Below are 22004 nucleotides of genomic sequence, written 5' to 3'. Positions count from 1 at the left end.
CAACACAGCCTAGTTTTACACCTAAATTGAGAATTGTCTTTTCTATGATGTTTTGTCCCAAGGTCAGACAGAAGATATTTATATTGTTTGATGGGTGCACTTTTAAGCCAAATCTGTACACACACACAATCACACTCAGTCATTTTACGATTAGATCCAATCATATGGAATGACCAAGAGAAACTGGATTTACAATCACTAAATGTTTGGGGGGGGGGGAAGGCTACAAGTCAAATTAAGGTTATGTTTTTTGCTCATGCTATTTACTCTTAAGATGGTTCAATTTCCATTTGTTGTGTACCCATCTTTCAAAGTTTCTCTGAAGGCTCACCTTCAATGAAGACTTTTTTTGACTCCTTAACTAGAAATGTGTCTCCAATATTTGAATACCTACACTGCCCTAGAGCAGAATAGCAAAACCTGTTCTTTGGGGAGCCTGTTTCCCAAATGCAAGCACTCCAAGTCATAACCGTCTCCATTCTCCCAAACACTATGGAATGAATGGAGGTCTGAGGTAGGACCTCAAAGCCTGTCACCTGTCCTGGTATAGAAAATGCTTTCTCTTAGAACACACTTCTTCATTATCTGTTATTTAGAAAATAACCTGCATTTAGTAGAAAATTTAAGCTATCTGGTTTCATAGATTAAACTTGTGCTGGCACTCACATACCACAATAAGAAAACCTTGCAGGAGAAACAGACAATAACTTTAATCTTATCACCTATATGTCTTAAAACACATCTTAGGGTGGCTGAATTGCTTTGATCCTAAGGACTCCTGTTTGCTGATATCACCTCAAAGCATTTCTTCACATGTTGGGGCCTTGAAATGATGGGTCACTCTATAAAGTCACTGGATCCCGATTCTATTCTATTCCCACATGCGGCCATATATGTCACATGACTGATAGATATTTACTTCAAAGGGGTATGCAATTTGCCTATTATCCTGTTCCCCAAAGTGCCTCTTTCTAAAAAGAAAAAAGAGATAAGGCATGGCTATTTCTTTTAAAAATGTTAATTTATGTTTAGAAAATTTAGCTACCTTTGAAAAATAGGTGATTGAATCATAGTTACAGCAAATTTCTCTTTGATTTAGTATTCTGAAGTGTTTATGTTCTCTTTCAATGCAATTCTCTTACCACTTGGCTATGTCATAAACATAAACTGGCTACAGTGAAAGAAGTAACAAGATGATCCTGGGCAAGGAAACACATCTCTCTTACTGAAAACTCTTTTCAGCTGTAGTATAGAGTCAGGTAAAGATGGCTTTGTATTTGCTGATATTTTTTCAGAGACTAATTAGACAACAAAGAAAATGGTGAAGTAATTGTCCTTAAATCTCTCTTCATTATCAATGTTCTCTTCCTTCCCCCACCCTATTTTTATAATGGCCTAATCTAAATGATAAAATGGTTTTTAAGAAAACAAAATAGAAGACATTCTGACTTGAAGAGGCACCAATAGCTTCTGTAGTTCAGCCCTGATGCAGGTTTCCTGGTTTAAGGGGATATTAAGACTGTTGGTTTTCTCCAAAATTTTCTATTTGGGTTGAATCAAGTGCCAGCAAAGGATCTTAATTTCAAAGCATTGACTAAAGGAGTCTACTGATTCAATATCTAGCATGATAAGAAGACAATCTAAGAATAGTAATTTTGTAACTAAACTTCCTGGTCCTTCAGTCCTTCCTGGTGTTTTTCTTAATGTAGTAGTCCAGAGCAAAAACTCACTGCAGGAGAGAGGTTAATGTGTCACTTGAAAGGCAACAGCCACTACCAGGGCCTGTGCGAGATGGTTACATAAGTATTAGTCTTCACAGCAACTCTACAAAATAGGTATTAAAGATCCCATTCTACTCTTGCAAACTGAGCCTCAGAGAGTTTTAGAAACTCATTCAAGGTCACTCACTACTGGATCACAATTAAAGTTATAAGTAATCAAAAGAGTAATATCTTACCTTAATAGGGAATTCATACAAATCCTGTGGTATTAATATAAGTGAATGAATACAATGCCAGTAGATAAAATGAAATGAAGTTTCTCATGTTGCATTGGAGAAACAAAAGATTTTAAAGAAAAATGTACCTAAGAGACTTAAACCTCAAAGCATTTACCATTCCTTCCTGAATGTGGATCCAACTTAGAGTCTAGAAGTGAGTATAAGATACTCTTCAATTCTTTGTGTCATATATGCCAGGCATATATAACAAGCACAATTCCTCAAGGGTTCATAATTAATAAGCCATAATTAAAATTAGGATAAATATTCAAAATAGTTTATTAATTCAGTCTCTTCTCTAAATCCTCTCTTCAGAACTATACAGTCTCATTTAACCATTTACAGAGAGACTCCTTTTATCTCATGAGAATATAATCACATCATCAGACACATAGCAACTGTTCCCTTTTAATTGTAAATCATGGCTGCACTTGCAAATTAGTCTATTATCACAGCAGATCTATCAATTTGGTGGGGTATGTATTAGCAGACAAGAATGAAAGAAGTTAATAAACATTAATAAGCATCTTAAATCAATCACTCCTTTACTCTTGATGTGGTGGTGGATACTGAGATTAATAAGTCAGTCAAACCAAATAAAATGATGAGGATGGAAGACACTGGAAGGCCTCCTGATACCCTCTGTAGTTAAGAAGCATAATGCCTAAAAATAAATTGGAAGATAAGGATGTGGCACTAAGCCTTCAGTTAAATGACCTGCTAGAAATTAAACAAAGTAAATCCAGATAGGCCATTCCCCTGCATTAGATGGCCCCTTGTGGATGCTGGTAATAAAAGCTTGAGAAGACAAAATCTGAGTCAAGATAAGTTATACTTGCTGGCAACATCATGTAAAACTTAAAGGCATAGGCTTCCTAGTGAGACTGCTTGGATTTAAATTCAGGCCCCACACATTTTAGTTCTGCAATCACATCAATTTCATAACATCAAGGTGCTTTAGTATCTTTATGTGTAGAAAGGGAAATTAATGCTAAAGGTGCAAAAAGAAAATACAAACCAGGGAATAGCCTCTGTCTTTAGAAGATTCAGTTTGGATTCTTTTAAAGACTGTTCTGTCCCTCAGATAATTAACCTATTAACTCCCCTAAAAGGCCACAGGTAAACCTCTGGCACTGAACTTTCTGTGAACAGATGGGACATGGAAAAGTGACCCAGACCATCTCTCTGCCTGTGTGAGTGCAACCTCTTGAGACAACTGTGGGAACCCCAACAATCATGCTAATCAGCCAAAATCCAGTTTCTTTATCCATACAAAAACACTCAAAGAGTGGAGATGGCTTCATGAGATTATCAGCCTAACATCTCCCGGAAATACCAGTTTTTTTAATAAAACATGCTTTCCTAAGGCAACTCTAGTCTCTCCTCTCTGGGTTCAGAATAGTGAGTGGCTGAGGAGGGAAAAATGACAATATTTCCCACCTCGCAAAGCTGAGAAGTCCAAATGTGTTGCTGTGTTAAGAACAGAGAACAGTAACTGAAGTAGAAGAAGCATTGATTGTTCAATTACTACATGGTTTCACTGGGCATTTACTTCCACATTACAGTGCTCTAGTTCTACCTCAGCTCTGCCTTTTTACTCAGAAAAATTAAGATAGTAAAATACCCTTCAATATTTCAATCAATTCCTTACTATATGTCAAGAGCTGAATTAATTTCCTGTGTAGAGATAATGAATTATTTAATTATTTTTTGAAAAGCAAAAGCAAAATTTCATGTTTAAAAATAAAATTACTGAAGCAAAAGTTTTACTGTTGACAAGTACAGACTGTTGTCATATATTTAGTCGTTACAAAGGCACCCAGACTATAAATACTCCTGTTTAATATTAAAGCACAAATCTTTTATACAAAGATATCTATGAGAATCTCATCTCAGTATTCTACCTTTAAATGTGGTATGGGTTGTCCATAACAAAATCAAACACTCTATTATCTCAATTAAGTCCCAAAGAAAAAATGAAAGGGGAAAAGCAAATACATCATTTACATACTTAACAGCATGACCAATTAACCACTTTGCTGACAGAGATTAATTTAGTATTCATCTTATGCCAACATATGTTAATACTTAGACAGTAAACATAAAAAATGACTGAGACAGCACATTGCAATTTTGAAAACATTAAGTGGATTTCTATAACTTGGGAGTGTTGAGGAAAATTTTGTCACTTTACAAAGATGCAATCTAGAAAATGGTCAATTTTTAATGAGCATGTATACTTAAACAGTTTAATATGGCAAGGTTTTGTGAGATCGCTAAGAAATACAAAATAAGCAGGCTACTAAATAATGCCCTGAAAAAAAAAAAAAAGAAAAGAAAGAAAGTTCAGTATTAATAGAAATATACTAAGGATGTAGTTAAGCTAACACCTAACTCCTAATGCCTCAGGAAAGGAGTTCAGTTATTGGTTTGTTTTTTTTTTTTTGTCTTAAAGATTTATTTATTTATGCATTCAAGTGGTGGGGTGTAGGCAGAAGTGCAGGTGGTGAAAGGATCACCAACAACAGAGTGGGGAGCAGAACAGGTGGTCTACTGAAATATACTGCTGAGAGGAGCAGCTGGCAAGACAGGAGAGGTCTGCTGCGCCACGTGGGTCACCTCCCTGACAGGGGGTCGAACTTGTGCTGCAGTGGCCGTGGACTCTCTCATAATACTGAGACTTAACCCCGTGTTCCACCAGGGAGTTCCAGAGTTCAGTTTTCATAGGAATATATTCCCAGAGCTATTTAAGCTAGTCATGCCCAGTATTACTTCTTTACACCATACTGCAATATGCTTGCTAAATGAAAAGGGTAAAATGACATAGATATGAAGTAGAATGCTTGTCAGATTGACATAGGCAAAATCTTGAGGGGGACGTTCATCAGGAAAACTACACTTCTTTAAACTACACTTTTTTAAACTACACCATGCTGAGGCTCAAATAGAAGTGTTTGCGGAACTGTATCAGACCACCAGGACACTGAGTCCCACATGTACCCTGAATAGACCTCTTAGGATAGCATCACACTCCCTCACAGTGATGTGCTTCATAATTAGTAGTTTATAATTATGTACACTTTAGACAACTTGGTTTTAATTTAAAATTAGAGATTTCAGAATCAAAATAATATCAGTTTTATGAAGCACCAAAAATATCACCTCTTTTTAGCAGCTCTAAATTCTGTCATTATCTAGAAAAATGTTCTATGATGACCAGATGGTAACTAATAGCCAAGGCAGGTTGAACCACATAAATAATTACATGTACCAATGTTAGCTCAGGGGCAACCCAGATATTCAAAACAACTGTGCAGAAGTAATGCCCAAGTCTGTAAATGCCGCTGCCTTGTGTATTACCACACACTAAAACCACTTACTAAAGTTTTTTTTTTTTTCTAGTGGATCATTTTCAGAGCCATATCATAATACTTTCACCAATTAGTAATATGAAAATAATACCAAATAAATATGACCATAGATTCATAACCTTGCTTTTAAAAAAGGTGCTCATATTATACAAGGGTCTAACATTTTGAATTTCATAGTAAAATTAATTACAAGAGTTACTGAAGCTTCATGTATAAGTTAATCTACATATAACATAAATTTAGAAAAGACATCAGAGAAAGACTTTTCCATACTACTCAGTTTCAATGTATAAGTTCCACAAACATTAAGTTCATACACATACACAGCAGGTTTTTCTTATCTGGTGTATATTTGATGGTTAAAAGGAAGATTTACCTGGAATCATCATCTTTTAATCATAAAGCATTTTATTGTAGTGTTCTTATTTGATTAATATTATTTGTCACTACCTGAGCATAATGCTGCAAATTGTTTTTGAAAATGACCCTCATTTATTGATTCATCCCCTTCTTACTACTTATTTTGCTGCTAAGTATCAAAATGTAATATTAAGTAAAATCCCTTCCACTAAAATGGAACAGAGATATAAATTTTACATCCATTTTAACTTGAAATATTAATGACTATATGAATTACACCACATGTCGGGGGTTGGTTAATTTTATTTTTAATGAAGAAAAAAATAAGCGAATCAGAAAATGAAAACATTGGAACATAGTTCAGGTCTTCTAAATGTAAATGAAGGATTCATTTTAAAACCTTCTTAACATATTATAGGGGAAAAGCAAAAATATGTGGCTACTTATTAATTAAATGACCCTGGCAAAAGTATCACCTGTTTACATCTGTTTCCTTGTCAGCAAAATGGTGACCATAAGTCCTGCCAAGGTTATGATGATGATTAAATGAGACACTTTCCCTGAGAGTGTGGTGGAAATATATACTTTTTAAAAAATACCTATTTTTACTAAGTTTGTGAAAAGTTTCACAGAATGTATTTTTATGTGATCAACACTACAAAAAAAAAATCTACACTTTGTGAGAGAATAGATAATTCAAAGGCTATTACCAAATACTACAAGAAGAAATGTTGTATGACCCCACATAGACAAAAATGGACTGGGTAGAAAGACCATGGGAAGGAAGAAGATGCTTCTCAAAGAATATTCCTCAGCATTACAGTTGAGAGGCAAATATTAGTCAAGTACCATGAGTCTAATGCTACCTGGTTCCTAAGCTAAGTAAGCCACCTCTAACTAACAATGAGGACATTGTTTAAGGAGCTTGAACACAGTCTTTATAAAAATAGCTCCATTTGTGGTACAGTGAGAATGAATAAAGCACAAGGAAAAAACAAGAATATGAAAACTTTAATAGATTCATACTACCAAAGGAATCACAGAACTCAAAGGTGGAAATGAATTTTTCTTTTTAAATCAAAAAGGAAAAAAAAAAAAGCTTATGAAAAGTAAAGCAATCTAAGAAGGCTGATCAACATCATTATTGGGATTGTTACCATCTCAAAACAGCAGTTGTGCCCTTCATTAAAAAGAGGAACACAATGGAGTCTAAATGAGATGCTGGCAACTGACTAGGGTGATGAAGAGCAGAGCAAAGATGATTTTCTCAATACGAACAAGCATGTTCGCACTATTCTTTTCTCAGAGACCAGGGTTCTAATTTCAGGTAATCATCTAAAAAGAACTGCTGGGTATATAGTGCTCAGGTCCAAATGTGGATGAATTTGCACAGCCCCTCCTCATTATTATAGCACTGGCTTCTTTGGAAGAATATTCTAAATGAGGAAGATAATGTGTTACAAGATATGGATTCTACCTCCAATTCTGCTACTAATTTGTCATGACTTGATGAATCCAGTCCACTTGGATATAAGAGCTATTTACAAAGTAAGAGGAATGTGCTTCTCAAACTTTAAGCTAGAAGAAAACTGATGTTCAAAGCTATAACTGAATTTCAAAAGTCACACAGCTCTTGAATTTCAGAAGTCACACAGCTAATAACTGGATTAATCAGAAATATAACTCATTATAATTTCAAGGTTTTTTTCTCCATTATATATCTTCTTTCTGAATTTTTTATTTTTAAAATTTCTATTTTATTATCAAACAAACTTTCAACCTGTTGTCTACTCGCCAACCACATTTTTTAGTGTGCAACATCGTAATATTAACTACAACCACACTGTCGTAAATCAGATCTTTAGCAGTTACTCATTTTGCATAATTGAAATTTTATGCTCCTTGATTAGCACTTGCCATTCCTTTTTGTCCATGGCCTCTGGCAACCAACATTCCTCTTAATGATTCTATAAATTCAACTATTGTCAATACCTCACAGAAGTAGAATTAGGCAACTTTTGTCTTTCTGTGACTTGTTTCAATTGGCATAATATCTTCAAGTTGCATCCATGTTATTGCATTTCACATAGCTTTCTTTTTTAAGCTAATATTTCATTGTTTGTAAATAATGCATTTTTTAACCCATTCAATCAAAATTATACTGAGACATCATCTCCTGCCTATTAGGGTAACTATGATAAAAAAGACAGTATGTTTTGGCAAGAATGTAGAGAAATTAGAACACTTGAAACTGGAATGCAAAATGGTGTAAAGAATATAGAAGAGAATTTAGAAGTTCCTTGGAACATTCAAGACAGAACTACTAAATGATTTTGTAATCCCACTTCTAATATTTACCCAATAAAATTAAAATCAGTATTTTAAAGCGGTATTAGTAGCCCTGTGTTCATTGTAACACTTTTCACAATAGCTAAGATTAGAAGCAGCCTAACTGTTTAATTAAAAAAAGAACTCTTAAAGGGAACCTATCGTGTATGAATACTTATCAAATTAATGGTCTCATTTACTCTTCACTGAAATGTAACTTATTATATTTTCATTTTATAGATTAAAAAAAAGACAATCTTAGTGAGGATAAGTAGCTTAGCAAACTTATAAATGCTACTAACTGACAGAGGCCAAATTTTACATAGAGAGGATTCTGAAAATTACTTTCACAGCTCAAGCTGCCAGATCTATTCACATATTTGTGTGACATTAAGTCAGTGAAGCTGTCTTGAATACATTAGTGAAACAGCATTATGTTTATTTGAAAAATACAAACTTTATGTTTTGTTAAAACAAATATCTGCAACAATTTGGTAGAAAGCAATTCTTCAAAGAACACTTTTATAGCATTAATATTAAGGGGCAATATAAAGTGTTGTAGATAAAATTCAATATTTAGCTATGTTTATTAGATCATTCATGTTGAGTCTCAAATGATAGTCACATATAATAAACACGATTTTTGCATTTATGCACTGAGGCTATCTGTTTTTAAGTTTTGCTTGTTTGTACAAAGATTAACTCTACCCAAAAATAGCTTGGATTTTTAGAACCAAACTGCAAACTTTTTCGGTAGTCATGATTTTATTATCTAGGTTCTTCTTTTCTCACTTCCATTTCCAAGCTACCTGGTGCATAAACATGAAGCCTGCATATAGCAGCCTTTTGTTATATATTTGCATAATGAATAAATCGACAATCTAAGAAATAAATGCATTAAAATTGTGGGCAGTCAAGAATTGTCCTAAAGTCTGCGTTACTTGGATCATGATTGAGTCAAAGATTTTCCTAGAAATATTAATGGGTCATGATTACTATAGCATTGCAGTGATGTCCATTTTTGTCTAAGGAACCAAAGTAAGGAAGAAGGGTGTGATATTCACAGCTCAAATGTCCTTTGTTATACATATTCATCTGTTACCATAAAAGCTAATTTTTTCTTCAATGTAGAGAGCCTATTATAGAAGATTTTACTAATTTGCTTGGACGCCAAACAAAACAGCAAAGGGATAACTTTATCAAGCAGCAACCTCTTGCTTCCCAGAAAAATGAAAGAAAAATAAAAACTATTTCATATGAATCAAAGAAGCAATCTGTGCAAACCAGTGAGGTGCCTTCAGCCTTTCTTTCAGTATGCATTATTGTTAATACATGCTGGAAGCAAATGGCTAGTCCCTGCTCTTTGGAATTACCAATATTTCAAGAGATGAACCATTAACCCACATGGAGGACCCTCTCAGTTCAAGCTTTAAAACCTCTGAGCTCATGGCTTTGCTCTTAGATTTGGGTCACAAAGTCTTGATCTTAATTCCTTTTTACTCTATAAAAGACTTGTCTCCAATTTTGGGAGCATCAGTGGTATGCCTTTCTACTGCTACAAGAAAAAAAAAACATTACTCAAACTCCCTCCAAAACCTGCTACTCCTCTTCGAAGTTTAATATTTTTCCCAAAGTGTCTGAGAAAGACAAACATCATATATTCAAGATATAATTATTATCCTTATATAACAACATTGGGTTATTGCGATTACAAACCCCACTTTTAAAATCTGTTAGCATTCCCTTCTGGGAAAGCCCTTTTGCTCCTTAATAGTATAAGCTAATCATGGCAGTATAATTTCTGGAGCTCATATTTGTGGGATGAGAACGACCAGCACTGGTATGCTCAGTCATTGATGGTTTTCTCCTTCCTTTATCACCTGAAATTAGTGAGAGGATCTAAGCTAATTTTTGAAAGTATGCAGAGGTACTTAGGAAAGCCAGGAGCAGAGAGGGGAAACTGAGCATTGCACTGACATCATTCTATGCCCAGCAAATATGGCACACCACTGAAGCAATACTAACTAAACACACATCTCTTCTGAACTCTTGCTGGGTTAAATAGTATTCTTAATTACACAGAGAATGCCTTTTATCATTTACAGTCACATAGTCCTCCATTTATTTAATTGGGAATAATATACTTTTCTATGGTGGTATTTTCAGCATTTATATATTTAAGTACATGCAAAATAAAATGGGATTCTGCAGTGATCTCAAAACCTGCTTTTCATATGCATTAAAAAAAAATCCTCATAATCTCAGCAACTGGGTCAGCTTGCACAAAGATGCTCAGGGTAGACAGGAGCGTGCTTTCAGCACCCTGCAATCCTTGTAAGTGACACCTCATAATAGTGCAAATGAAGCATGGCATGATGAGAAAATGAAGAAGAATGAACCCGGATAGTCAGCCTAGCAGTTCTCAAAACATAGAGGGTAGACTCAATTTTATTCCCTAAAATACACCACATGATGTTTCTTTTACACATTCAAGCATATACATGCTTTCTCTATTATAGGAACAAAATGTCATTTGATTCCAGAAATGCTAATACAACTATACAGGCTGGCATATTTGTTCATCTGCATATGTATTTTGCAATGGTCTCAAATTTTGAACTAAGCCTCATTTACACCTGCCTTGGTTTTCTGCTAGGAATTTCTCATATTGTCATTCATTTTGTACTTTTTATTCACCCTCATCTATTAGGCTCAAAGATTATTTCCTGTGAGTCCTTTGTCTAATTAACTGAATATTCAGGGAGTTTATTGACCCAACAAATTCAACATCACCTCTTTCTTATTAGGTTTCTTTAAGTCATCACCCTGCCTGCCCAGCTCTCAACACTTCTGCATGCATCCCCACCTCACTCACCTCCCCCCAACCCCCAACATCAGAGGTTTATTTTACCCTTCATCTGCCTCAATTGTTCTCTAGTCAAGAGTTAATTCCCTCTTGTGAAGGGCAGAACCAGGGATGAAGTAAAAAATTTCACACCTGGTGTTTATATGGTAGAGGTTGGCTATGGAGAGGGAAGTTTGCTCCTCTAGTTAAAAGGAAAAAAAGATTCTGAAAGCTTTCCCCAAAAGAGTGTGTATGTATGAGGAGGTTGAGGAGAGTTTCAAAATAAACAATTATGACTGTACAATAGACCCTTCGAAGGAAAGAAAAAGTTCTCTGACCAGAGGGAATAATATTTACAGAGACTCACACACAATGTCTTCCACTATCCTTCTGTCCTTTTGCTCTACCCAGGGACAGCTAGACCTGCTTTCTCATTCACATATGAGACAAACACTGTATTCTGGAGGGAAAGGAATGTTTGTGAAGACCAGCAGACGGCGCCTGCCTGGGGTAGGAGCTGCAGTGGGAAGGGAAAGGAGGGTAGTCTCTGCGGCAGGTCCCTCCCTTTGTGCTCTAGCCTCTTACCCCGGGCGCTCCCCCTCTCAGTCACCTCATCTCTCCGGAGAGAGGCAGAGCCACGGAAAAGGAGAAGTTGATATGCATATGAGGTCTTTAGCCCAGTGCTTCTTCCTGGTGCAATTAAGTACCCCAGCCCCTTATACATCCCCACCTGGCTCGTCACACCCACACTCTTTCTACCTCTCCTGCATCCTGGCTGGCCTCCTCCCCTGACTCACAGTTCTGCACAAAGGCAATGCGGTGGGAAAGAACTGCACCCAGGTGAAGGGAGCAGCAGCTCCTAGAATACTGTGAGCAAGTGGTGAGAGCAACAGTAACTCCTTACTGTTTCAGTAGCATCTAACCTCTCTTAACTGAGAAGTGCCTGTCTGGGGAATCACTTCTATCTCCATCCTACCTACTCTCACTTGGGAGGATCCCTAAAGGGAACTGGGGGCAGGAAGGGAAGGGATTCTTGGGACCCAGAGTGAAATGCATCTATTGTACTCTAAAAAGGAGATGTGCTTTCTGTTCTGTTAGGTTAGGTTAGACCTTCTCATGTCTAAGCAGAACTGTGCTCAGGCAGACAGCCTGTCCCCAGGGAAAGAGGTCACTCTAGTTATAACCAGCAGTTGTTTAGGTGAATGAAATTACCTAGGGAGAGGAGCAAAGCAACCAAAACTGAACCCAGCCTGGAAGGGACAGCAGCCCTCCAGGGAAGGAGAAAAGGAGAGAGGAGAATGTCCACAAGTTTTGCACTGCCTTTTTAAAGTATCAAGGATTTTACACTAAAAATAAGGAAAGATTGGGGAAGGGGGGATCCTCAAAAAACAGCTTGATGTTTTATTTACTAGCACTTCAGGGACTCTGAAACACGCATTTACCTGAAAATAAGAGGAACCTGGCCTGACACTGTTAGCCACTCTGGAAAGAAACCTGTCAACCATCACTTTTCCACACTTTGCTCTTTACAAAGGAGACTGGGGTGAGAGGAGCTTCTCTCAGGGCTAACTTCTCCTCCTCCAGGCAGTCCTCCTGGTTTACCTCAGCCAGCACCTGCCCTCCCCTGAACTAGTCTCTGGGGAAGGTGAAAACAGCACTGCCCTTATGCTTCCTAGTTAGATGGCTTTGGGGAGCAAAACTTCTCTCTATTCCATTTAGAAAGCAACTCAGCCCAATAACCACAAAAATTGTGTATCTACATGCAAAGTGGGGAAAAGCCGGCATGAAAGAGAGTGCCTTGTTACCCTCCCATCTTCTCCCACGAAGAGAAGAGGTGGGGACGGAAAGGATCCAGCCTCCTGTTGAGTGAGTCCTGGATGCCCCGCTTCACTGTCCCCGCAGTCGAGACACACTTTGAAGGAATGTGCGGCCTGGAACCTCTCCACCCAGGCCCAGGAAAATGGGCAGGAGGTGGGGCAGCACACATAGCACAGACAAAAGGTTCTGCAGAGCCCTCATCTCACGGTCCCCAGGCTGAGGGAGGCGCCCCATCCGGCCAAGCCGAGTGACCTTCTGGCTAGTAACGCCCCCTTCCCGCGGGACCCAGGCGCCCGGCCAGGAGTGGTCCTTTAATGGGTGCCCACGTCTCTGCCAGCAACCGGACAAGGACCGCCCCTCCCACCCCTCACCACAAACACCGCGAAGCCTTCCCCATCCCCTTTCTATTGTCTTCAAAGAGATAAGTGGCTCCACCAAACACACCCAAATGCACCTCCCTTTCTCGCGCTCCCATTTCTCCGAGCCTTAAGGCCGAGGAGCGAGTGCAGGGCTGAAAGAGGGGAGGTAGGGAGTAACCCGCGAGAACTTGGCATCGCAGACCCACCGTGTCCGCCTCGCAAGGATGCCGGTGACCTGTAGATTGCAATAGGCACTGAATGATGCTTGCTGCTGCCATGGAAATGGTGGATGTGGTGCGCTCCCAAACTGGACGCCCCCCATGCCACTCCTAGGAGGCCGCTGAGGGTGAGCGGGACTATCCACAGCAGAGCTAGGCGCCCCCCTGCGCCGCCGCCGCCGCCGCCGCCGCCGCCGCCCCCGGGCGAGCTCAGCTCGGCGCCGCACCGGAGCATTCTCTGGTACATGGCGGGGTGCCCGCCGAGGGGCAGCCGCCGCGGGAGGCAAAGTTTGGGGCACCGGGAGGAGAGAGGGCGCCGGGGAGCGGGCGGCGCAGGGTGGGCTGCGGGGCTGGCCGCCTCACCGCGCCAGGACACCCATCCTCTCTCTCCTTCGGACAGTCTTCTCGGGGTCCTGGAGTCCGCCGTGCCTTGCACCCCAAAGAATCCGAAACATAGCCGAGAATGCAGCGGATGGGGGGCTTGTCAGGAAAAGCAGCACCGGGGAACAGCAAGCGCGGAGCGGGCGGCTGCTCCCGATTTCCAGGGCTCCAGATTCTCCAGAGATACTCCCAAAGAGTTTCGGTCGAGAGTGCGTGCCAGGGGTGGGGAGCGGGGAAAATGTTTAAAGCTCCTCCCGGAGGGTCTTCACTTCTACATGACAGCCATCCACCGAGAATCCACTAGGTAAATCCATTTAGCATTGTGTGTGGGGACTGGGGAGGCCACTTCGCCAGCCCAACCTCCTTTCAAGGGAGAAGCAGACCCCATGGAATCGAGGCGCCCCTTCCCTCCATTCAGCCCCGGCCGGCTCGCCCGCTCGCGCCAGCCTCCCCCGGGCAGCGCGCAGAGCAGCCGCGCGCATCGCCTGCTCCCGAGGCAATCTCCGCGTCCGCCGCCTCCTGACACTTACGCCCGGTGAGGGGTTCAGAGGGAAGAGTGCACCCCTAGGAAGAAAGCGAGGACCGAACTGGGGAAAGAGATGGAGGGGGAAAAGCGGCGGACGTAGGGATGCGAGGAAAGGAAGAGAAAACGAGAAAAGAAAAAAAAAAAAGAAAAAAGAAAGAAAGAAAAGAAAAGAAAAAGAAAAACCACACACGCTGGCGAAGCGAGGGGCTCTATGCAAATCTGCAGTCTCCAAACAGCAAATCACTGAAGCTCGGATGCAATGCAGAGGACGAGCCTATGTAACGAGGGAGGCTGGTCTAGCTTCCCACAAAATCGCCCTGCTCTCCCTCTCTCATGCATTCTCCACACATCAAAAGGACACGTGTAAGTCTTTGCGGGGAACACCTAAAAAGCAACTCTCCCTCCCCTGCCAGGTGATTCCTCTGTCTGAATTACAATGGCAAATGGCACCCTTCCCCAACCCCTATGGTTTAGATGTAACCAGTGTCTTGAGAGCTCTTAAAAGGGAAAGAAATCCGCTCTCTTTATTGGACCAAACTTGTTCTGCCAGGTGTTCAAACCCAATCTGCTAATATGGCTTGATACCATCTACTCAAGTATCAGTTTTGATGATCTGTTAATTACACATATTTCTCATAACAAAGAGTTCTCATTCCCATTATAATATCCTTCCTCATCTAGGGCTGTGAAAGCACAGAGAATTGAAACCCCAGAGAGAAGAAATGTTGAGTGAATTTAGTAGCTGAGTGAGAGAAAAAAAGGAAACGAAAGAAAGGAGACCAGTGGGAAAGAGGAAGAAAGGAGAAGAAAGAAGCAGTATAAATAAGATGGCTTGTGTTTCAGTCAAACACATAGGGCCATTTTAAGAACACTTACATATCTCTAGAAGTCTTGCTGTGGAGACCTTTTTAAAAGGGTGAAGTTCTGCCTTCTATCCTGTCTCATAAGGAAAGCAGCATCAGAAAATAAAAATTCTTAAGTCCACAGGGGAAAAGAGGATGCTTATGTTCTGAAACAGTATCTTTAAGGAAAGTTAAGCACCCTTAATGAAAGACCAGCCAAAACAACGCACACCTAAGAGTAAAAACCTAAAACAGCAAGTAAACTTGGAAAGGAGGATCACAGCCCCTTAGAAGCAGGGAGTTAAGATTGGGGAACTATGATGAAAACACACCCACCAGTTTCTAAAAGATGCTACACACTTTGTCATTTTTTGGAGAGTGAGCATTAAATATATGTATATATATATATATACACACACATACACACATATGTGTGTGTGTGTGTTTCTATGTAATGACAAAGGGTAATAACTGAATAGTTACTACTTCTGGCAGGTCCCTCCTCATCTGTATAATCTCTTATTTAAACAAATATAAAGTAATTCTAGAAGGGTCTGATTCAATCAACCACTCACCCAACTGGCCATTTAGACTTGTATCCACTTTCCATATCAGAAGCAATGTATTCCCAAAGACTTCTGCCTATTAAAAGAGTCAAGCCTGGGACTCTGCTGGTCATCACAAAGTTTCCAAGAGTCATCAAATCAAATCTCTAGCAACCCAAAAATCTTACATGCCTGCCTAAAGTATTTCACTAATTGAAATGACTGAGCCATGCAAAAGGAGGTATTTTTATCTTACCACACATTTCCACGGCTGCTCAAAGACAGAAAAAAACTAAATCCAGCAATTTCTTCATATATTGTTTCTTCATTAACCCCACTGCTTCACATTATTATTTGGGTGGGGGGCTATTTATTTCATTTCACTAGTTAAGAATTATGAGTATTCCTTTTTAAAAAAAAATCAAGTTAAGTTTCAAAGGAAAAAAGAGGAAAATATACTCATCGTGTGCCTTCAGGTCTCTAGGTTCATCATCTTAAGTTGACATTTGATAGTATTAGTATGGAGAGTGTACTGGATCAGGAAGGAGAAATTCACACTGCATTCTTGGCATTGATACTTATCGGTTATGTCATATTACTTAGTTCTCCCAGAGGATCCATGACTTCCTTTATAAAATAGTCATGTTCCTATCTTTCCTAACAATTCTACAAAACAGGAAGGATACAATGCAATATTTAATGTGAAAGTGCTTTAAAACATATCAAGGCTCCCCACAATTAAGGCATTATGTTTCTCCATCCATAGAGGTCTTATTCTAGCTGATTATGCTGCACATCTCATTCAGTTTCCTTTGTTTTATTAGAAATTAGAGCACTGCATTGTTCTCCAGTATTCTCTTATTTGGTGTTGACTTGTTCTTCCCTCTGTAACTACATGGTAGATTCCTAAAAGAGAGAGGAGTCAAATTTTCATTTTTACTCCCTCTAGTGCTCAGTATAGGTGAATTCTAAGTTAGTCTTAGTACATACAGTCAATTCTCATTTTTCACAGTAGTTACAGTTATAATGTCACTGTGAACACTGAATTAGCAAATGCAGAACCATTGCTTTTAGGTGTTAGTTTTCTGTAATACTCTGGTAATGATATTTTCATTGACTGAGATATGTGTGTGTGTGTGTTTAAACAGGTGAACACACACACACATATATAAAGACATTTAATATATACTGTTGATTCATTAATACTAAACTCAAAACTAACATGCTATGACTTATGCCTGAATGAAACTAAGCTAACATACCTTTATACTCCATGAACACATACCCTTGCCTTTGTGTGCTTAGAAATGTTAGACAATAATTCAAGAGGGCTAGCTGAAATAGCAAAATCACCAACAAAAGGCACAGAAATTATACATGAAAACATGTGGTACTGAATAGACCACAAAAAGGACACTGGGTTATAGAGAATGCAGGCTGATACAAGAAGGCAGAACTTCTTTTGCCTTGTTTGACCTCAGCTGGGAACATATGTACTGAGGCCTCAAAATTATTGCTACTCTGTGTGTTTCTGTTAGCCTGTTATACTGCCATGGGTATTGATTTTGATGTGATAAATTAATTTTCATGATGAGATAAATTCATATTTGTAAATAACAAGAACTGTTATTCTCTTAATGACTAGGAAAGGATGGTGTTAAGGCTTTGGAGAGTGATTTGTATAAAGTAATCAAAGAAATAGAGTAAGTCTAGAAGATTCTAATGAATATTCCTAAGAACATTCAGTGAAGAAGAGGCTCCCCTATCTTTTACTAGGTCTTTTACTGGGGCCTTGGGAGACAAAAGAAGGGTTAAGCAAAGCATTGCCCAGAAATCTCAGTTTTACTGGCATCTCAAGAACTGGAAGAGGAAATGTTCATGACTGCCTTGAAAGAAGAAATTATAGTTACAATGTTTCAAGCAGATAACTAGGGTACCTAGTTCTAAGGTGAAGGCTGTGAAACTAATCCTGGAATATTTGTTCAACATTGTGATTGGCAAAAAAGTTAAACTCATGACTTTTGCAGCAACATGGATGAAGCGGGAAGGGATCATGCTTAGTGAAATAATCCAGAAAGAAAAAGAAAAATACCGAATGGTTTCACTCATAGCAGGAGCATAAAGGGAAAGGGAAAAAATAATAATGAACAACTATACACCTCAGACATTTTACAGGGGTGGAGTGGGGAATGGGATCGACAATGGCGGGAAGAAAAGTATACTGGACTATGGTAATGGCACGCGGGTAATTTGGAGATGGGAAGCACACAGGAATTACAACTGAGATGGAAAAAAGCACAGAATGATGTAAAAATAAACTATTACATTATATTAAAAAAATGTGATTGGATGGAATGAGGAGCAATTCTCAGTGCAGATAGTGGAGCAAAGTCCTGTAAGCAAACATGCCTGATTGAGATGAAGCAAACAGAGCCTCTGCTTATTCTTTATGTTGGCACAGCCTGTTAATCTTAGCCTTAAAACTGTATTACCTAAAGGAAACTGAGGAAGCACCTGACAAACTGCCCTATGTAAAAGAAGAATTTGTAGGAGGAAATGTGCTGCCTGTGATTTATTCTTAAATATTTCAGTACAGACTATTTGGTGGAAATGTGTTTTAATGTTCTCTATTCCAGACGAGTCAGTTGCCTTCATTGAGAATTTATACTCGAACACCACAACCAGAATTAAAAGACCAGAGGTAAATTCTAGAAGCCTTGATTTATCATCACTTTGGATAAAGTTGTGTCTCTACTCAAGGGTTGTAATGGATGTTGGAGACAAATTATCAATTGTGAAGTGAATGATTAGTTAACTGGTAGAATGGAGGGTAGGGACAGGTTCTTTTTAGTGAAATCATGAATATTCAACATATATGTCTCTTTAATTTTATATTTTATAGACATACTTTGCTTCTATTTGAATGAATGTAATAGAATTTCCACTCTTCATACTAAGAAATTGTGCCATAATAATAGTAATAAGAAATAAAAATAGTTGTGACTTCACAATTCTAAGAGTGAAACTTTTTAGCTCAAAATTATTTTTAACTAATCAGAAAGCATATGACATGGATATTATTATTAAACCCAAACAGATCTTTGTTGCTTAATTCTGAAAGATCACCACTGAAATAGTATTATATTTGCTTCTGGAAAATCTTTTTTTTTGCATAATATTTCTCAGGCAACTAAAACAACCAAGTGTTGGAAGTTCATCAAGCTTCCAGAATGATTTATAAGAATTTGTACCTATTTATTAAGAAATGCCTGTTTCTAGATCAGAAGTTGGTTTGCATATTTCATTCATTATGACTTATAATTCTGGAAACTCCTGGGAAACTTTATTCATATTCCAAAAACCAACCCTTCTGTTTCCAAACACAGGATATTGTCAGACACTTTCAATCTTTTCATGTTTTTCTTAAACTTAATTAGAAATTCTTTACTAGTAAACTTTCTAAATAGAAAATACCTACTGAAAGCAGCAGAGGGAAAGTGTATTAAAACCCAGAGGCAATGCCAGTCTTTTACATTTTACATTTCTTACATTTTGCATTTCTGCTGGCTTCAGCACAAGGTAAAGACAAGCAGACCCCACAGACTTCTCAGTTGGGATTGGGAGAAAGTAAAGTCTAAAGCCTTGGATGGAAGAAGTCCAGAAAAGGGTACTGTCTGTAAGTTGTAAAGATAAAACTCTGATCCTGATAACTTTCTAGGCTATTCTAGGGTCTTAGGAGTAGAAGAGATCTATGGGGGTTGGGGGGGGGAGGGCAGAGGGAAGATTCTTTATAGAAGATCAAGCTACTGAGAGGGATGGGAGGAGGGGGAAAGGGAGAGAGATGAGGAGATGAGGAGTAGGGATATGTCCAGGAGGACAAAAGAAGAAAAGAACTACCAGGGCTAAAATCACCTCTGAGTATAATACCTTTTCTCAGATGATAAACTTTGAGTCCCACATAAATAATAATGTTACCAGAAAGTCAACTTTATATATGAAGTTTGTCTCTCTGAAAATACACTTTCATCTCACATGACCCAACATGATACTCAGTTCACTCAAATTAAAGTCTGCATGTTCAGTTTGATTTGGGCAACATTAAAAGATTTATTCTATCAAGATTAGTAGTTGTACATAGGACTGAAATATTTTACAGTCTATCTTTTCTTTTGCCCTATTTAATAAAAATTTCATTTATGACATCCTCTATTTTTACTTAAACAATAAATATGGATTCTCTGTAAACTATATATTTAAATGTTGCTTGGGCACAACCAATTATATGCTGCCTTGCAAACACTGTCATACTGTACATAGAGTTATTTCAACAACCTGTGAAGTCAACAAACTTTCCCACAGGTTCATGCTCTTTTGATTTGAATGTGCTCATCTGTAGTGGCAGAACATGTGGCTTGAGTTCCAGTCCATGAATTTGAATCTGAGTCCATCATTGTTACTCATGTGACACAGGGTCTAATGATTTCTTACCCATTTCCTCATCTGTAAAGTTATTATAATATTCTATATAATGTAATTAGAACAGTTTCTAAAATATTTTCAATTATAATTATGTTATTCTCACTTAGAAATGTACATATTTTAGATAATTACTACATGCATAATTATGATGAGCTTTTTATTATTTTAATAAATAATTTATTTGTAATTAATAATGATTTTTGATTTTTTCATATTCCAATCTCTCCTCACTCATTCCATAGCCTATAATTGTGTAATAGTACACTTTAATTGTATAGTATAATATATAATATACTATGATTATAGTTAATATAATTAGTAATTTCTCAAGTCAGTGTCTTTTTCTTTAAATCTACACTGTTCAAATTCTAACGTGCCTACTAACCACTGGACCAGCTTGTTAAATCACAGATTCCTTTGCTTTTGTTTCTCTTGATCCTCTTATAGAAGAAGAGGAACTTGCATTTCTAACAAGTTCCCTGGTAATGTTCATACTGCTGGCCCAAGGGAACCAGATTTTCAGAACCATTGCTCTATCTGAATGTCAAAGTGTATGACACAGCTTTTATTAACTATCACAGGGCACACTTTCTAATTAAGCTCCTTACCAATGACCTCACCTCCTTGAAACTGTACTCTAGACATAAACAATAGTGCTATTTCCAGATGTCTTCTTCAATGCATTGAAGACTTCAAGATATAAACATACATGTCCTTATCTGACACAACACCATGCCATGTAGCTATAAATTTACTCTGTTCTTGCGGGGGAAATCTTCTTTGCCTTCCAATACTTTGTATTTGAGCTCATTTTCAATTAGCCTGGACAGCACTGGAAAGAAACACCTTTAATACTATGGTAGGCTTAATTCTGACTCTACTATTATATTAGCTATGTGACTTCATGCAGATTATTCAAAATCAGTTTTCTCTTTCACTCATTGTAAAAGAGGTTAATAGTTATAGGTTTGTTGTAAGGAGCAAATGAACTGACAGTCGTAAAATATTTAGAATAGTCCCTGATACATAGCTTATATTTGTTAGTATTAAATTATCTTTGTTTATTTAATGGATTATCCTTTCTCCTTTCCTTTTCTCTTAAGGTATAGAGAAGATAACCATGAATTAATGAGAGTGCTTGCTTCCATATAACATCTAATGTTCATCATTCATAATCAACCATCACTAAAAAAAAAAAAAAAAAAAAAGGGGAAGCGAAAGAGGGAAAAAAATTTGAAGTTTCTTCCAGGTCCTATCACACCTATCAGGTTGCTAGTCTGACCAACGTCATCTATAGGAAACAACTGCACCAAAAGCTAACAATTTGTTGACTTATATTCACTGGCACATTATTTCGTATCTATCACTCACAACAGAAGAAAGAATCATAGATGGTTAAGAATAGAACTAGTATCTCTAACTAAGACAAAAATTACAGATTCCCTAGTAAATACAGATATTCAATTCAGGACGTAGAAACCATACACACACACCATGAACTCATTTTACTAAATGCCCAAATACATAGAGCATAAACCATCTTGATCTATCTTTGTAAACATATATTCTAGAGCATATACTGTCATTTGAATGCACTGAAAGGAATTTAATCAGCCAATTTCAATTTCATCTTTAAATAGGTTTATCTGGGATCTATAATTTAATCCCTATCCAATTCAGTACAAATATATTAGATTACATATTTTGCACAATGATATTTTGATGTTAGTATTATAGTTAAATTGGTATGATCATCCCACTACAAAAATCTGTTTTCCAGGTAAAGTAAAAGTTCTTTACCATGGCACATTAAGCCTTTCAAATTCTGACTCTACGCTACCTCTCTTGCCTTATCTTTATTTTAACTTCAAAGCTTCCTCCATAAACAACCTAGACTCCACCTACATGAATTTTCTTCCTTAAACACACTGCA

At 38.0% G+C, this 22004-nt stretch overlaps 1 protein-coding gene across 12 annotated transcripts in view; it reads right to left on the bottom strand.

The window, feature by feature from the left end:
- Positions 1-22004, bottom strand: part of NRXN1 (neurexin 1) — a 976600-nt gene that overhangs the window by 372062 nt on the left and 582534 nt on the right. The window contains exon 1 of one of the 12 annotated variants that reach the window (XM_004686207.2): positions 13287-14604. The exons of the other annotated variants lie outside the window; for them this stretch is intronic. Coding sequence (XP_004686264.1) covers positions 13287-13545 — 259 coding nt within the window. The 5' untranslated portion in view covers positions 13546-14604. Of the gene's footprint in view, positions 1-13286; positions 14605-22004 lie in introns of those variants that run through there. 12 annotated transcript variants of the gene reach the window in all.

This window comes from Condylura cristata, unplaced genomic scaffold (genome assembly GCF_000260355.1).
Source record: "Condylura cristata isolate star-nosed mole 26May11 unplaced genomic scaffold, ConCri1.0 scaffold00020, whole genome shotgun sequence".
Lineage (NCBI taxonomy): Eukaryota > Metazoa > Chordata > Mammalia > Eulipotyphla > Talpidae > Condylura > Condylura cristata.
The sequence above is the reverse complement of the archived record's forward strand: the minus strand, read 5'-3'. Positions and strand labels throughout refer to the sequence as shown.